This window comes from Dipodomys spectabilis, unplaced genomic scaffold, assembly GCF_019054845.1.
Source record: "Dipodomys spectabilis isolate Male_0828 unplaced genomic scaffold, ASM1905484v1 ptg000042l, whole genome shotgun sequence".
NCBI classification, from domain to species: Eukaryota; Metazoa; Chordata; class Mammalia; order Rodentia; family Heteromyidae; genus Dipodomys; species Dipodomys spectabilis.
The window spans coordinates 15,469,472-15,487,508 of NW_024870719.1; the positions used below are offsets into that span (position 1 = coordinate 15,469,472).

The 18,037-nt window shown below is 42.4% G+C and overlaps 2 protein-coding genes across 2 annotated transcripts in view; one reads left to right on the forward strand and one right to left on the reverse strand.

Annotated features, from left to right (window-relative positions):
• The window catches only part of Abhd12b (abhydrolase domain containing 12B), a 30,722-nt gene extending 20,999 nt beyond the window's left edge, over positions 1-9,723 (forward strand). The window contains exons 9-12 of the mRNA XM_042677943.1: positions 7,503-7,585; positions 8,396-8,474; positions 9,445-9,563; positions 9,696-9,723. Of these exons, the coding sequence (XP_042533877.1) occupies positions 7,503-7,585; positions 8,396-8,474; positions 9,445-9,563; positions 9,696-9,723 (309 nt within the window). The remainder of the gene's footprint in view (positions 1-7,502; positions 7,586-8,395; positions 8,475-9,444; positions 9,564-9,695) is intronic.
• Positions 9,724-11,656: 1,933 nt separating this feature from the next.
• The window catches only part of Pygl (glycogen phosphorylase L), a 31,981-nt gene continuing 25,600 nt past the window's right edge, over positions 11,657-18,037 (reverse strand). The window contains exons 17-20 of the mRNA XM_042677822.1: positions 16,064-16,271; positions 14,885-15,019; positions 14,429-14,495; positions 11,657-11,989 (exon numbers count right to left, since the gene is read on the reverse strand). Of these exons, the coding sequence (XP_042533756.1) occupies positions 11,813-11,989; positions 14,429-14,495; positions 14,885-15,019; positions 16,064-16,271 (587 nt within the window). The 3' untranslated portion in view covers positions 11,657-11,812. The remainder of the gene's footprint in view (positions 11,990-14,428; positions 14,496-14,884; positions 15,020-16,063; positions 16,272-18,037) is intronic.

Below are 18,037 nucleotides of genomic sequence, written 5' to 3' on the forward strand. Positions count from 1 at the left end.
ATTGCTAGTAATATCATTAACTCATAGGTATATAACAATTTGGATACAAACTTTTTTTTGGTGCCAGTTCTGGGGCTTGAACTCAGAGTCTGGGCACTATCCCTGAGTTTCTTTTGCTCAAGGCTAGCACTCTACCACTTGAGCTACAGCACCACTTCTGGCTTTTGCTGTTTTCTGTGGTACTGAGGTACCCAGGGTTTCATGCATGCCAGGCAAACTCTCTACCACTAAAGCACATTCCCAGCCTTCAGATACAATCTTTTCAATATTTTTTTTAATTAGAAAAATAGATGGAAAGGCATGATTCAAGAGCAATATAAACTGAACACTAGCTATCACTTAAATTAAGCAATTAGCATCACTAGCCACCCAAAAGTTTCTGTATTATGTTGCTTCCTAGTCCTTAGCTGAATAAGTGTAAGCTTTAGATGAATTCCATACCAGTCACAGCCATGCATTTCTTTACTCTTACCACCTGCATATACATCTGTAAGGGATATAAGTTTGTCTATTTATGAACTCTCTATATAAGTTGAATTATAGAAGATGCATTCTAATTTTTCCCAAAATTGTAATTGTGGAATTTTATTCATGATGGGTCAAGTGTAGTTTGATTGTTTTCATTGCTGTTTAATATGTCATTACATGAACACACCATACATGAGTCATAGAGTCATTCTACTTTTTATGAACATTTGGGTTACCTTCAGTTTGTGAAAGTTAATAAAACTGACCTCACTGGTTATTTTTGAGATTGGGGGGGGGGGTCTCACTTCCTGTCCAGGAATGTGTCTGAAATCCTGCTCTCCATCATAGCTGGGAGGACAGATGCATGTCACCATACTCAGCTTTTGCTGCTGTGATGAGTGTCAAGGACTTTTCTAGCGTCATGATCTCCTCAGCCTTCCAAGCAGCTAGAATTAAAGGTGTGAGCTACAGGCAACTGGTTTAATTGTACTTCTTAAAGTCAACATGGTCCAATATTAATATATTTTCATTTGGATTCATGTTTTCTGTGTCCACCTTTTTCTGTTTCTTGAACATCAGCTTTTCTAAGTGTTTATATTTAATGTTCATCTCAGGTTCTCAGTTTTTCTGAGGTGTGATAGACTTGGTCTATTGTAATATTTACATTTAATAACGTTATGAGATACTTAGGTTGAAATCTATTCCCTCACTTCTAGCATCTTCTAGGTCCAGTCAAAGAGTCAGGAGGTGGAAGTGGTGCTGTGGCTCAAGTAGTAGAGTGCTAGCCTTGAGTTGAAGAGCTCAGGGACAGCCCCAGGACCAGAGTTCAAGCCCCATGATCAAAAGAGAGAGAGAGAGAGAGAGAGAGAGAGAAGGAAAAGGAAAAGAGACAGGAAGAGAACAGCTTTTGGGAAAGAAGATGAAGGGCAGACGTGATAGATGTCAAGGGAAGAGTTGTTGATTTTTGTAGATAGGGTGGTGGTCACAAAATGTTGGAAGAACAGTCTTCATGTAACTAGAATATGTATGTATACATTTTTATTTTGTGGGAGCTTGAACTTAATGCCCTGCCTTCTCCTTTGGTTTGCTTGATCATGGCTGGTGCTCTACTAACTTGAGCTATACCTTCATCCCAGCTTTTAGCTGGTTAGTTGGAGATGGAATCTCTTGCCTGAGTTGGCTTCACACTGTACTTCTCCAGATCTCAGCCTCCTCAATAGTTAGGGTTACAGGTATGATCTGCTGATGCCCAGCATGCAACTGATATATTAAGAATACATCTCTGGAGGTATTATAGAAGAGAGGGGAAGATAGACCAATTAGGAGAGGCTGGTAGGGAGGCTATAACTTTTGACTCCCCAAGGGCATGTCTGGCTGGTAGAGAGTGAGAAATAATGGGTGCAGGCTGACTTCTGAAAGTTCTCCTTCAGAATTTGAGATGAATTGCTAAAGGGCATCTCTTAGTGAATTCTTCTTCCTCTGAGTCCTGATCCTAGGGGGTGGGAAAATCAAAGAAAAGAAAAAAGCAAACCAAGAAATCTTGCCCTCAGCTTGGCAGAAGAGGGAAGAGAAAATGAAGAGGAGCAATGTTCGCAGCCACCACCTGAATGCTAATTATTCTCTGTGGGATCATGTTAATGTGTAGGACAGATGAACCCTGTAACCCCATAAAACCAAGAGGTTCCTGAGAACAGCAGGATGAGCCAAAACTGTGCAGTGCAAGCCTGTATTTCCTTTGTGGGCCTCCCTATCCTTGTGATTTCCCATGAGGACATGAATTATCTTTTAACAATTGGAGTAACCAGGTGTGGTATTGGCTGTCTGTAATGCTAGTTACTTAGAAGGTGGAGGCAGCAGAATTGTGAACTGGAGGCCAACCTTGTCTCAAACAAAATGAAAGAGCTGGGAGCATGATTGGAGTGTGAAAGCCTTTGTTTATCAAGCTTGGATGCCAGGCCTGGGCACAATCCCCAGTACCACAAAAACAAAATAAAGCCCAACATTACCAGCCAAAGTAAAAACCAAGTCCTCATTTTCTCTAATACCATGGCAAAGGACATATAACCATGGGATACATTTTAATGTCTTTTTACAGGTACCATGCACCTGTAAGGCAGGTTACTACTTTTTTTTTTTAACTTGAGGCAGGAGGACCTCAAGTTCCAGGTCAATCTGAGCTTTATAGTGAAACCTTGTCTCAAAAATAATGGTGTCTAGCTGTGTTGGCTCATACCTATAATCCCAGCTATTTGAAATGTGGATATTGGGATTATTGAGACCTCATCTCAATTTGTCACCTGAGGGTAGAAGAAGATTCCTTCAGCTTCCTGATTCTTGTGCAATCACACAGGTTCTTCAGATCATGAGAAGCATTTCAGGATGCCTCTCACACACAAAAAGGAGGGTCTCACAGGTGAAAGTTGTAGCAAGGATTTATTTTTGTATATCAGGAGGGAGCAATGGAAAAGAAAGAGAAACATTTCCTGCTTCCTTGCAGACAATGAGAGTTCAAGAGTCAGCAGGGCAGCCCCTGCCCGTAACTTTTAATAGATTTTGAACTAAGGGAAGACATGTGGTCACATCTATTGGTTAGCAACAACTAATTCCTTAGGCAATGTTCTGGGTGAGTAAAATGGGTAAGGACCCGCCCCATAAGGACTTCCTTATGCCTGGCAGGCCTTTCATTTTTTTCTGTCTCTACACCGCCAAGAAGAGCTCCCAGATTTAAAAAAAAAATCATTCCAAAGGAGGAGACAGATTTTACAAGCCCCTCTTAGGTCTCCTAATCTTGTAACTTCACATTAAAAAAGAGGTCTGCTGAGAGAGGAGCTTATTTCCTTTTTTGTTTTATTTCTGGGATTGAACTTCTACGTCTGGCCCTTTTGACATTTGTTGAACGTGACATAATTTCCCTGTCTCCTCATCTCTCTATCCTGTCTCAAATCGATATGCTAGGTGTGGTGGCACATGCCTGTCATCCCAGCGAGGTAAAAGTAGGAGGGGCTGGGCCCGAGGCCTATTTGAAAATGTAGGCTAAAAGTTCAAAGAGCTGTGAGCGGGCCTGGGTTAAGTGACACAGCACCTGCTTAGCACAAGCATGGCCCTGCTTTCAAACTGCAGCATGGCTAAAAACAAAAATACTAAAAACAGGAACACTTGTGAAGCTAAAGTTTGTGCTTATCAACCCTGGCTTACCTATTATGGGTCCATTTCCTTCCCTTTGCAATGTCCTGCTTGCTTCATTGCAACGTCTCCCTCACCCCCGGCTTCTCCAGAACAGTGGAGAATACTGCATAGAATTGGTCTTTCCTCTGTGCAAATCTACTTCAGATATACAAGCTGAAATTCAGTCACACTAAGATGAAAATGACAGACACTACTTTAAAATGTACAGTAGGGGTATTTGTATACAACAGCATGCCAATTTTCACAAGTGTTTATTGAATATATATTATGTTTTTTGTTTTTTTGGGGTCCAGTTGTGGGGCCTGAACTCTGGGCCTGGGCGCTGTCCCTCAGCTCTTCAGCTCAAGGCTAGCTCTCTACCACTTGAGCTACAGCACCTCTTCCGGCTTTTTTCTTTTTGCTTATGTGGTGCTGAGTAATCGAACCCAGGGCCTCGTGCATGCAAGGCAAGCACTCTACCACTGAGACACCGTCCCAGCCCTGAATATATATTATGTACTAGGACATCTTCTACATTCTGGAGATAGCCTTGGGACAAAGGAATTTCTGGTTCCTTCTCCCATGGAGAAGGAATAGAAGACAAGCACCTACTATAAACTCAACAATTTCCCTCAAAATAGTACTTACTTTGTAAAGACTTTCTCTAATTTGTGCCTCTACATATTTAAGTCTCTTCTTTCCCTGTTTTTGCCTTCTAAAATATTTAAATATTCCTTCTAGTCAGTTTTGAGCATACCACTTAGCAACTGAATCCTTACCAAGGATAAAATTTTAAATGTTCTCACTGAGTCAAACATTTGCTGGTAACATAATTATCATAAAAAAGCAAGTTACTCCATTGACAAAGACTCTGTCAAAAGACTTAGAAAGCAAAAAATATCTTCTTTACTTTCAATTTTTGATATGGAAATTAGCATGTGCTTATCACGCCTGGCATATTATTTTTTTGTTTTTGGTTTTGTTTTTTTGGTCGGTCATGGGGCTTGAACTCGGCCTGGGAGCTATCCTTCAGCTCTTCAGCTCAAGGCAAGCACTCTACCACTTGAGCCACAGTGCCACTTCCGGTTTTCTGTGTGGTTTATTGGAGATAAGAGTCTTAGGGCCTTTCCTGCCTGGGCTGACTTTGAACCATGATCCTCAGATCTCAGCCTCCTGAGTAGCTAGGATTACAGGTGTGAGCCACCAGCACCCAGCTCATAGGCATATTGTTTACAGTACAATAGTGACAAGTGTAAGACAGTGGGACCAGAATGATTGTAGAGGGGAGAGCAAGGGTTAATATAGTAGCAGGTATTAATATAATAAAACCCTTTGAGTGGAGCTGTGCAAGATACAGAGGCATCTGCTATGGAAAAATTCTGAGGTCTTGCGTAGAGAGCAAAATAAAGGTGAAGGTTCTGTGGTAGGAAAGAAGAGCAGAAGGTAGCAGGGCCCAGGGGTGGGCAGGAAGGGCCTTAGTGACAAGAGATGAGGCTGCAGATAGATGTAGGGCCTAGAAGGCCCAGGTGACATATTGGCTTAATCTATGGGCCTTTGGAGGGTATCAAGCAAAACTGTGCTGTGATGGGATTGGCACATTGAAATGAGCTCTCTGCCTCTCCTGGGAGCATTGGATTACAGGGCAAGGGGAAGGCAGGGAGCCACATGGGTGCTGGCAAAGCCAGGTGGGTTGGCTGAGGAGGTAGAGGGGAGAAAAATGAATGGATTTGTCCTTATTCCTCATCTTCTATTAAAATGAAGTGTTTAAGGTCAGAGGAACTAATCTGTGTATTGACTTCATCCAAATACTGAAGAAGCAGAGTTAGCTAGAGAATTCCCTAGACTGGAATTTGCCATTAAACAAGACATTCAATACATGTACAGTGTAGAGTGCTAATTGCTATATTTAGAGCTAAGATAAAACCTAAAGTAGGGGCTGGGAAGGTGGCTCAGTGGTAGATTGCTTGCCTTTCATTCATGAGGGCCTGGGTTTGATTCCTCAGCACCACATAAGAAGAAAAAGCCAGAAGTGGCACTATGGCTCAAGTGGTAGAGCTCTTGCCTTGAGCTGAAGAGCTGAGGGACAGTGCCCAGGTCCAGAGTTCAGGCCCTATAACTGACAAAACAAAAAACCAAAACAAAAGAAACCCCAAAAAACCAAACCCTAAAATATCTTTTAAAGCATTGTAGTATTTAAATCATATTCAACCATTTATAATGTTCAATCCTCTCAAATTGTGTTAGTCTGTGTTTAGTACTTTTACCAGAATTCTTTTATTTATTTATTTATTTTTTATTGTGAAAATACTGTACAGAGGGGTTACAATTACATGGGCAAGATAATAAGTACATTTCTTATCAAGCATTGTAGCCTCCTCCTTTGTTTCCCCTTCCCATCCCTTCCCAGCCTCCTCCTGCCCCCCCCAGCCCCCCCCCCCCCCCCCACCAAAGTTGTAAAGTTCATTTTCGACATGACAACGTGTACCAGAATTCTTGGCTAATCAGAACATTGCTTTCCAATGACTCTAGTTGATTATATGTACATTGTATGTACATTAGAAACAAGTTTTAGATTTTTCTATATCAACATTCTCTTATGAGCAGGAAGGAATAGATTGTATGATGCTAGCCAGGTTCAGTGGCTCAAATGTATAATCCTAGCATCTTGAGAGGCAAAAATTAGGTGATCGTGGTTGCAGACCAATCAGGGCAAAAAAAAAGTTCCTAAGACTCCATCTTAAACCAGTGGCTGAGTGTGGTGTCACATACTTGTCATTCAGTGATATTGGTTAAACACAAATAGGAAGACTGCAGTTCAGGATGATAGGGCAGGAAGGGAGACACTATCTTAAAATATAACCAACGCAGAAGCTGAAAGATTGGCTGTACTGGGAGAATACTTGCCTAGAAAGTGTGAGGCCCTGGGCTGGGAAGGTGGCTGAGCACTTGCCGCATGCATGAGGCCCTGGGTTCGATTCCTCAGCACCACATAAACAAAAAGAAAAAAGCCGGAAGTGGCGCTGTGGCTCAAGTGGTAGAGCGCTAGCTTTGAGCTGAAGAGCGGAGGGACAGCGCCCAGGCCCAGAGTTCAGGCCCCAAGACTGAACCCCCCCCGCCCCCCCCCCACACACACACACAAAAAAAAGAAAGAAAAAAAGAAAGTGTGAGGCCTGAGTTAAAATTCCAGTATCACATAAATAAATAAATAATAACATTTAAAATAAACAAGATAGAAAGCTAAAGCCACATGTTAAGTTATTTACAATGGTCATATTACATGTTTTTTGTTCCTATTTTTCCCAATTTACCTATAATTAGATGAATTACTTTGAAAAAGTAATCTATAGAGGGGTCACAGTTATATAAGTCAGGTAAAGGGTAAATTTCTTTTTGGACAATGTTACTCCTTCCTTGGTTCTCTCCCAGTTTTACTCTCCTGTTCCCACCCACAAATTGTTCAACAGTGTCCAGTGAGTATGAATTACCTGTTTGTTGTTGTTAGTTGTGGGGCTTGATCTCAGGACTAGTGCTGTCCCTGAGCTCTTTTGTTCAATGCTAGTGCTCTACCACTTGGGACCACAGCTCCACTTCCAGTTTTTGAGTGGTTAATTGGAGATAAGAGTCTCATGGAGACTTTTCTGCCGACTGGTTTTGAAATGTGATCCTCAGATCTCAGCCTCCTGAGTAGCTAGGATTACATGACCCACCAGTGCCTGGCCATGAATTACTTTTGGAAGCCATAAAGGCATAAAAATATTGTATTATACTTAGAAAGCATTACTCGGTTACTATGGTTCATAGTGAGACTATAGCAAATGATATAACTATGAAGCAAGTATTAATGCTTCTTTCCTCATTTTGAAAAATAGATTTACCAGAAATTTCCAGGATGTTTGAAGACCCTCATGGATGCCATGAAAAAAGACAAAATAGTCTTCCCTAATGATGAAAAGTAAGCTGACTATGAAAAGCTCAAAGCTCTCATTATTATTTCATCTATAGCTACTAAGTAACTATCATACTACTTACGAGGTGGTAAATCTGTCTCTCCTGTCTCTGTCTCTACCTTTGTCTCTTTCTATACATACATACATACATACATATACATATACACATTGCTGGGAATGGAACTAGGGCTCTGAGCTTGTCTAGCATTCAAGCTACACCCTCATTCTATTTTTTTCCTGTACTTGAGTTTGAACTCAGAGTCTTGCACTTGCTAGTGAGGAGCTCTACAGCTAAGTGACACACTCTAGTATCTTCACCAATTCAGTATTCTCTGCAATCATAAAGTACATAAAAGCATGTATCACACCCAGCTTTTTATTGGTTGAGAAAGGATCTTGCGACCATATAGCTGGGATTGTAGGTGGAAACCAAATGCCTAGCTTTGCATAGTTTCTACATGAAATTTAGAAGAAGGAAAGAGATTTCTTGTTGTTTGGACAAACGTCATGTTTTGCTAAAGCGATAACTCAGAAAAGAGAGCTCTGGTTAGACAATTCTTTTTATTATTATTGTAAAGATAATGCACTGAGGGATTACAATTATGTAAGTCAGGTAAAGAGTCCATTTCTTCTTGGACAATGTCACCCCTTCTCTTCCTCTCTCCCAGTTTTCCCCTCCCCTCCCCACCCACATCTGTATAGTTCATTTTCAACATAGTATCCAGTGATTGCCACTGCTGCAATTGTTAACCTTTTATTCCTCCGTTTGGATATACAGTTCTTAAATGGAATGCTTTTCTCTCATTCGTTCCTAGTGTGAAATGCCTGTCTTCTCCCCTTCTCATCTTACATGGAGAAGACGACAGGACAGTGCCCTTGGAGTATGGAAAGCAGGTAAACTAACAGCTCCCATTCCACAAAAACATTATACTTACTGCCCAGTTTTTTAAGCTGATCTTTGATTCAAATTTGAAGGAAGATCTCTGGTCCTACAGGAATTCCTTGCTTCCTAAATAGCCATGTTGTTTGGGTTATACAATCTCACTCTTGGCTACTTAATTCTAAGGAGTGTTTGTGGGTGGAGCCTGGCCCCTTACCTTGGGTCTGTGCATCTCCAAGGGAAAAGATGCTAGGCCTTGGTGGAAATCTCCATGCTGCTGGAGCAGCTCTACAGAAGGAAGTGTTCTGCTTTCTTTCTTTTTGTCTAGTCCTGGGTCTTGAGCTCAGAGTCTGGGCACTGTACCTGAGCTTTTATGCTCAAGGCTAGCTCCACCTATTTATGGTTAATTGGAGATAACAGTTTCATGGACATTTTTGTCTAGGTTGGCTTCAAACTGCAATCCTTAGATCTCAGCCTCCTGAGTAGCTAGGTTAGATATGAGCCTCCAAGGCCCAGCATTTTCTTTTCTTTTCTTTTTTTTTTTTTTTTTGGGTCCGGTCGTGGGGCTGAACTCTGGGCCTGGGCGCTGTCCCTCAGCTCTTCAGCTCAAGGCTAGCGCTCTACCATTTGAGCCACAGCGCCACGTCCGGCTTTTTTTTTTTTATGTGGTGCTGAGGAATGGAACCCAGGGCCTCATGCATGCAAGGCAAGCGCTCTACCACTGAGCCACCTTCTCAGCCCATGGCCCAGCGTTTTCTTTAAACGAGCTTCTACTGGTGAGGTATCCTTTTGCAGTAAGCTAAGTACAGAGGATGGACTTTTATCAGTAGTCTCTAGTAGCTTTGCAGCCTTCTGGTCCTTAGCTGCTGAGGCAGCTAATTGAGGACCTGAAACTGGTTATTTCTCTACCTTTTAAGGACAATTCTTCTAGGAAACACATGAATGATTTGTCAGTCTTTGAGTCTGTCTTTCTGCCTCTTGCAGCTCTATGAGATTGCACACCAAGCTTACAGGAACAAAGAGAGGGTCAAGATGGTTATTTTCCCTCCTGGCTTCAAACATAACCTTCTTTGTAAATGCCCTCTGTTCATAACAGCTGTGAGGTAAGAATTGTTTGCTAACTGGGATTATCTTTCTGTGAAGGCATTGGTTAAGGCCCGTCTGGCTTACCTAGGCCAGGGGGAAAGTGGGAATTGGAGGAAAAGTGGGAGTTGATCTGGGTCTTTTCTCTGCAGAGATTTCCTGAGTGCACAGTGGGCATGATGTCTGAAGAAGCAGGAATCATCAGTGAAGATGTGAAATTTCTTTATGCAACATTGTTTGGGGGAATGCTGACACCATGGATGAGTTCCTTGTCATTTTAATAAGGAAAACATATATTCTGGGCAGTGTGGGATGTTCTTGTTTAGCTCCTCATTGTGAAGCTTTTATGTAGAGAGGCAGAATTTGGTAAAATTTAGGCCTCATCTAAAAATGTGTGTGTGGGGGTGGCTGGGAAGGTGGCTCAGTGGTAGAGTGCTTGTCTTGCATGCCTGAGGCCCTGGGTTCAATTCCTCAGCACCACATAAGCAAAAAGAAAAAAGCCGGAAGTGGCACTGTGGCTCAAGTGGTAGAGTGCTAGCCTTGAGCTGAAGAGCTGAGGGACAGCGCCCAAGCCCAGAGTTCAAGCCCCACGACCAATCAAAAAATAAAATAAACTACTGCCAGAGGAGCTCTCTGTCCCTCCAGCCTCTCAAAGACACAGGGAGAAGGTCCCCTCTGTGAGCCAAAAAAGTGACCCTTGCAGACATGGAATCTGACTGTCTTTTCATTTTGGATGACTCATCTCCAAGGTTGTGAGGAATATATTTCCATTATTTGTTAGTTATTCAGTTTATGATGTTTTGTTATAGGAGCTTGAGTGCACTCATGGAAGAGGTAATTTCAAAGCTGTTTTTGCTGGTTCCATGAATTAAATAAATTAAAAGCAGGATAAAGGTGGCATCTCATCCCTGCTTTTCATCGGTATCCTGTGATGTGCGCAGTCATTGTGCTGCCAGTCACCTCGGGCTCTAGGAAGGGCAAAGCTTGCCAACAACAAACATCTTGTGATCAAAGGCCAGCTACCCTTCTGAACTGATGCATTTGGAGCTGTGACTTTTAGACTTTGGCTGTCATCTTAGCATGTTGTGGAAAAAGGCAAAATGCCCTCAAAGAATCCAGTCAGAAACTCAGGACACACCATTGACCCGCAACAGAGGCTGCCCTGCTTCTGCTCCCTTCAGATTCACTTTCTCCAACCCCTCCAGAGACAAAGAGTGAGCGCATGCTCAACCAGGCCACACCGGTAACTTAGACTGTTTAAATGATGCATACCTTTCTCATGCCCTCCCCCTCCAGTCCAGTCAAAGCTAAGGAAAAGCTAAAGACTGGAAGATGTGCCAAAGGGCTGCCTTCCTATGGATGCCACACAATAAATCTCCTTCCATCACCCTTGCCATGTGTCTTATTATTTTTTTTCCTGAGAGTAGGACTACTACCCACGTGTCTGTATTGATGTATGGGGATCTAGTGACCAGACCGTATGTGGGATTCCTAGAGTTTGGGCCTATGGGTAAAAAAACTAAGATTTCGGGGCTGGGAAGGTGGCTCAGTGGTAGAACGCTTGCCTTGCATGCCTGAGGCCCTGGGTTCGATTCCTCAGCACCACATAAGCAAAAAGAAAACAAAAAGCTGGAAGTGACGCTGTGGCTCAAGTGGTAGAGCGCTAGCCTTGAGCTGAAGAGCTGAGGGACAGTGCCCAGGCCCAGAGTTTAGGCCCCACGACTGGACCAAAAAAAAAAAAACCAAAACAACAAACAAAAAACCTAATATTTCAACTACATAGGAATCTTTAGTTTGCACTTACACAAGGTAGTTAAGAATTTATGTGAGCTACTCATGGGGCTTAGATCTGAGGATAAAAGTTTGAAGTCAGTGCAGGCAGAAAAGTCTGATCTCCAATTAAATAACAAAAAGTAGGAAATGGAGTTGTGGCTCAAGTGGTAGAGTGCCAGCTTGAGAGGAAAAATCCCATGAACAGAAACTCTGAGTTTAAGATGCAGTACTGACATATACACAAAAAGTCAGCAGGTTTCTAACTTTCTAGCAGGTTGCTGATCCACTATAAAGGAATAAATTGGGTACTCCTGTAATCCTTGAAAACTGACACTTTATTTCCAGTACTAAATACAGCCATACTCTTCCCCTTCCCATTCCCAGAGATACTTAACTATTAGTTAACTAAACAAAATAAAATCAATGAATATTATTTAAAATATTCCAGTTCAATAAAAGCTTCCCCACCCCCTGCCCCCCAGTGACAGCTCATAATTCAATTTCCATTAGTCTTGCTCACTCCATTGCTGGCTTCACCAGACAAGGAAATCTTTAGATCTGAAGGTTCCATGTTCCAGATGTCCCTAGCATATTCCTTAATTGTCCGGTCACTGGAGAATTTTCCTGAGGCAGCTATGTTTTTGAGTACCATCCTGTTCCAAGCTTTTTGGTTCTGTAAATGATAATATTCATGTGAAGCCCATATAAACAGCAGGCCAATTACAGGCTATGGGGAAATGACAGGACCTAGTGACAGTGACTTACAAACACACTTGATGGACAGATAGGGAGGAAGACTGTATTTTTGTTCATATTCAGAGTATATTTCTCTATAGGAAAGACACGAAGTAGTTTTTACTTGATAAATAACTGTGGACCTAACCTCTAACTGGTTAACTCCTGTAGGGTTACGATGTTTTGGCCTGGAAGCCATGTTTCCTAGGTTCTATTGTGAATAAAGGAGGAGGAGATAAACATTCAATGTCTGCAAGGTATCATGTCAAGAGTCTCAAGGATTTTGTTCACTCAGGCTGGATTTAAACCTAGCACCTCAGATTGTAGCCTCCTAAATATCTAGGATTACAGATGTGAGCCACTGGTGCCCAGCAAAATCTCATAATTTTATGTGAAAGAAGATAAAGACAAGCTAAGGTGCCAGTGGGTCATGCCTATAATTATAGCTATTCAGGAGGTTGAAATCTGAAAGACTGTGGTTCAAAATCAGCCCTGGCAGAAAAGCCCTTGAGATTCCACCTCCAATTTACCAGCAAAAATATGGACTGAAGAGCTGGGAAGGTGGCTCAGTGGTAGAGTGCTTGCCTTGCATGCTTGAGGCCCTGGATTCCATTCCTCAGCACCACATAGCAAAAAGAAAAAAGCCGGAAGTGACGCTGTGGCTCAAGTAGTAGAGTGCTAGCCTTGAGCTGAAGAGCTGAGGGACAGCGCCCAGGCCCAGAGTTCAGGCCCACGACTGGGCCCCCCCCCCCCCCCCAAAAAAAAAAATGGACTGAAGATGTGGCTCAAGTGGTAGAGTACTAGCCATGCACAAGAAACCTAAATGAGATTTCAGGGCCCTGAGTTAAGCCCTGTCATTGAGACTGATACACACACAGAATATAAAGACATTTAGTCTATATCTTTTTTTTTTTTTTTTTTCTTGGGTCTGGTCGTGGGGCCTGAACTCTGGGCCTGGGTGCTGTCCCTCAGCTCTTCAGCTCAAGGCTAGCACTCTACCACTTGAGCCACACTGCCACTTCCGGCTTTTTTCTTTTTTGCTTATGTGGTGCTGAGGAATCGAACCCAGGGCCTCAGGCATGCAAGGCAAGCGCTCTACCACTGAGCCATCTTCCCAGCCCCTAGTCTATATCTTTATCATTGTAAAGAATTCTGAAAGTTCACTGGAAGTTATTCAAAGTTGTTAACTGACTTAAAAGCATTTAAAAGAAAGACTAAAACTACCATTATACCTTAAGCTACTGCAAAACAGTACGCAATTAGTTCATTCTGATTTTGGAAACTTACTAACTCACTATAATGAGATGGAATGAATGTTTCCCATCTTCCTTTTTTTCTTCTGATCTTCACAGATCAGATCATGAATAGACATCCTAGCCATGCTGATCATGTTTATCAGGCCTCAACAATACAGTTCTTGTTAAGAGCAGAAAACTACAATTTGTGCTAATGAACAAGTAAGATTGAATCAAATGTTGGACTTCAAGATGGGCCTCTCTTGGATCTGGGCCATAACTTTTTTTTCCCAGTGCTTGTGATTAAACTCAAAGACTTATACATGCTAGGTAGGTGCTCTACTTCTTGAACTATAGCCCCAGAGTTTTTTTCTTTTGATTTTCAGTCTTACTGCTGCCTTCAAAAGGCTAGTCTTGAATTTGTGATCCTCCTACCTCCTCTTCCTAAGTAGTTGTGATTAAAGGCATACATCACCGTGACCATTATAATTATTTTCCTTTTGAAGCAGGGTTTCACTGAAATTGCGTGGAATAGCCTCATGGTTCTCCTACTTTCCAAACTGTGAGATTACAAACATGTAGCACCACAGCTGGCTTTGGGTCATAATTTTGACAGAGGAGATCCACTGTGCAAAACTGAAATTCACATTTGTCCTTTCCTTGTCAATGTTTTCCTTTCCTGCTCTATTTATTGTCCCCTCCCCCCCTCTTTTTCCAATCCTAGTTCCCCTGTCTTGCATGTTTTTGTCTCTTCTCTTTTGGTTCTGGGGTCAAACCCAGGACATTGCAGTTGCTAGTAAAGTGATTTGCCACTAAACTACATTCCAGCCCTCAGTTTCTCCCTTTTAATTGGTCAGTGTGACCTTGCTAATTAGATTTAATAAAAAGAAGCAAGTTTTTTTTAAAATGCCAGTCCTGGGGCTTGAACTCAGGGTCTGGGAGCTGTCCTTTAACATGCTGGTGCTCTACCACTTGAGCCACAGTACCACTTGCTGCTTTGTTTATGTGGTACTGAGGAATTGAAACCAGGGCTCCATACAGGCTGGGCAAGCACCTTACCACTAAGCCACATTCCCAGCCTCCCTTAAAATTTTTAATTAGCCATAGTACACAAGATTCCTTTACAAAGCTCCACAACTTACCATGTATAGCTGACTGACTTTCTCTTGACATTTGACATAGGCTTCATAATCTGCAAATACTTTAAACCTGTTGTTTTTTTTTGTGGTTAGGAGGAAACAAACAAAACAGAAAACTATATTAACAGATGTATATGTAGATTCCACTTAAAATTCTCTTTTGCTTAATGGGGTGAGGCATGGCTAGTTTTTCAAATTCTTATTTCTGCTCTCCCTCACCCCCATCTTTTTATGATTCTTCTGACATATAAAACCATCATTAGATGGATGCATTTTAAAGGTATCAGTGGAAGTAAAAAGGAACACCAGGTTTGAGATTCTTACTAAATCTATCTGGCCATGTTGGTGGAGACTATTTTTCCCCAAGCTGTGACTGGATCACATATCTATGTTCATGGGTTTTAGTTGGTTTAAGATGTTCTTTTTCATAACCTAAGCCATCTTCTGGTGGGAACTCACCTGTCATGATAAAATAGCATGTCGATGATGTCTTTGAAGAGGTCAGGCTGCTCAGGAGAAAAGAAACCATTGTCAATTTGATCAATGACCAGCTTCAATTCAGGAAGTGCCTCGTAATATTCTTTTGCCTTGTACCTGCAAAGGGGGAGGGAGGGTTGTCAGGAGATGAAAAAAAGCTTTGTTAGTGTGGATCATTAACGTCACACTACGAAGCCAGGCGCTGGTGGCTCACGCCTGTAATCCTAGCTACTCAGGAGGCTGAGATCTGAGGATCGTGGTTCAAAGCCAGCCCGGGCAGGAGAGACCGGGCAGGAGAGACCGGGCAGGAGAGACCGGGCAGGAGAGACCGGGCAGGAGAGACCGGGCAGGAGAGACCGGGCAGGAGAGACCGTGAGACTCCTATCTCCAATAAACCACCAGAAAACCGGAAGTGGCGCTGTAGCTCAAGTGGTAGAGTGCTCGCCTTGAGCTGAAGAGCTGAGGGACAGCGCCCAGGCCCAGAGTTCAAGCCCCATGACCGACAAAAACAAAAAACAAAAAACGTCACACTACGTAGATACTGCATTAGCTCTAAAAATGCATTCAGAAATGCTAGCATTAACTAGAGTCATTACAAGTGTCAATGCAGGTACAAATAATATTGTTAACTAGATCTTGAAGGGGTTTGTATCTCCCTAAATTTGATTCATTTCTTGTAACCAAATACTCTGAAAGTAGTAGATAATGAAAATTCTCATCACAGAGCAATAGTCCAATCTAGTAGAATAGCAAGACTTTATGGCTCTAAACAAACATTGTATTAAGAAGACTAGTTTTTTAAAAAAAAGGAGACTAAGTTACTTTTATAGATCCATAGATTCTTGAAATTTGTTGCCATTGACTGAAATTTCTTTCTAATGATCAGGAAATATTTTCAACATCCTCTGAAACATGTACCTGTGCCTAAACTCCTCTTATTTTTACTTGGAGATAAGAAAGGGCAGAAAAGAACTGTAGCATCAACTACAGTTTCCTAACAGTATAATGTGTGGTCAGGCCTCCCTGGACTCTTTATTAAGGGAGATGTCCTGTTGCCACATCTCATGAACCCAGTCTTCATGGAGACTTCCTGTGTGGGCAAGATGCCCTTGGAGCTTGCATTCCCTTCCCTTGCTTAGCAAAGAGAAGTTGCTAGCTTACCCTTTCTTGTCCAAAGCAGCCACATCATCTACCCTCATGCCAAAGATGAACAGGTTCTCTTCCCCAGCTTCTTCTGCCATTTCCACATTGGCTCCATCCATGGTCCCAATGGTCAGTGCCCCATTCAGCATGAACTTCATATTGCCTGTTCCGGAGGCTTCGGTGCCTGCAGTGGAGATCTGCTCGGACAGATCTGTGGCTGGAATGACTAATGATATGCTAATGTCAGTGATGGTGTCCTGTGTCTAGATATTCTATTGTAGCTGAGTATTTACCTCACTGCCCTCACCATTAATCTAGCATTTACCTTTCCACTAACCCATGCAATCAAGATAAATATTTGAATGGTGGAGGACACAGCCCACTCTTTGTCCTTAGTGTTGGTGACCACTTCTAAAAGCACCCATTTGTGCTGTGCTATAGACCCTTGCCACATGCTTATGATACTCTTTCTTGGTCTAAAAACTTTTTTAAAAGTCTATTGACTGAGCTATAAATGGTGATGCTACAGTTCTTTTTCCACCTTTCCTTCTCTCCTATTGTTGTTATATATTTATTTCTTTAGCTATATAAAATACATTGCAACTTCTTTTTCTTGGCCCTTGAAATTTCTGATCTCTCTCCTGACCTCTCTTTTTCAGAATGGCTTGCTCTATTCCTGCTATTTCTCACCTCCCTCCTTCCACTTCCACTGAAGAGAAATAAGCCACATACAAATGAAAAGGGCATGTAGCCAGATATCAAGCTCTGACCTCTAGGCATGATTTACACAACTAGAGCTGCCTGAACCCCCAACCCTTTGACCACAGGGTTCAGGACCAATCTCAGTTCCCTCCCTCCCTCCTTCCCTCTCAACATTCCTTTCCTTCCTGCCTTCCTTCCTTCATCTCCACACCCCTTTCATGCTGGTCCTGGGGCTTGAATTCTTAGCTTTTTGGCTCCAGGTTGGCACTTCACCACTTGAGCTACACTTCTATTATTTTTTGTTGGTTAAGTGGGGATAAGAACCTTAGAGATTTCTTGCATGAACTGGCTTCAAACTGCAATCTTCAGATTGCAACCTCCTGAGTAGCCAGGATTACAGGCATGAGCCATTGGCACCTGGCTCAATCTCAGCTTTATTAGAAGAGCATATTCATGGATTATTTATTTATTCATTTGCACATGCAGGAACCTGGCTCTTTTCTCCCTTGGCAGAAGTTCTTGAACAGTAAACTCAGGGGCCCTAGAAGCACCCATAAAAGAGAAGGCTCCCTTTGTATCTTTTCAACCTGAGAAGTAGGTGAATGCACAGTTGGCATTAGCATGTGGATGGTACTCTGCCAGCATGTGATGCAAATAATCAAAGGTGCCAGTAGGAAAGAAAGGGACATGGGCTTCCTGCCAGCCTGTTCCCAGGTGAGAATACTGTATTTGATCATGCAGTGCCCAGCTGAGGTGCATCTAAGACTTGCATTTCAGCAGCCTGATGTCTGCCCTTATTCCCTGTCACAAGGTCAATAAGCTCTTCCTCCTACACAGAGACCAAATGGATATATTAGAGTTGGGGAGCTGGTGTTCTTTTTGCCAAACTCAGCTGGGAGTTTTGCTCCTCTTTATAGAGCAAGGTCCACACTAGGCCAAAGGCTCAGGCAGTCTCTAATACCAGCTCTCTACAGATTGTAAAAGTAATGCTATATTATTATTTATGGGAACACCAGTATAATTGTCACTTGGGTCATCTGAAAAAGCTCCTGCCTTGAATCAGGGTGCCAGTGGCTCATGGTAGGTTGACAGTGAGAAGATCAAAGCTTGATTATAAACCAGGCAGAAAAGTTTGTAAGACCTCTAGCTACACAGGAGGTTGAGAATGGGAGAATCATAGTTCTAGGTTGGTACAAGCAAAACATCTGTAAGACTCCCATCTCTGGAGGGAAGCTAGATATAGTTGCTCACTTCTGTGATCCTAGCAGCTATGGAAAGAAGGAGGATCTC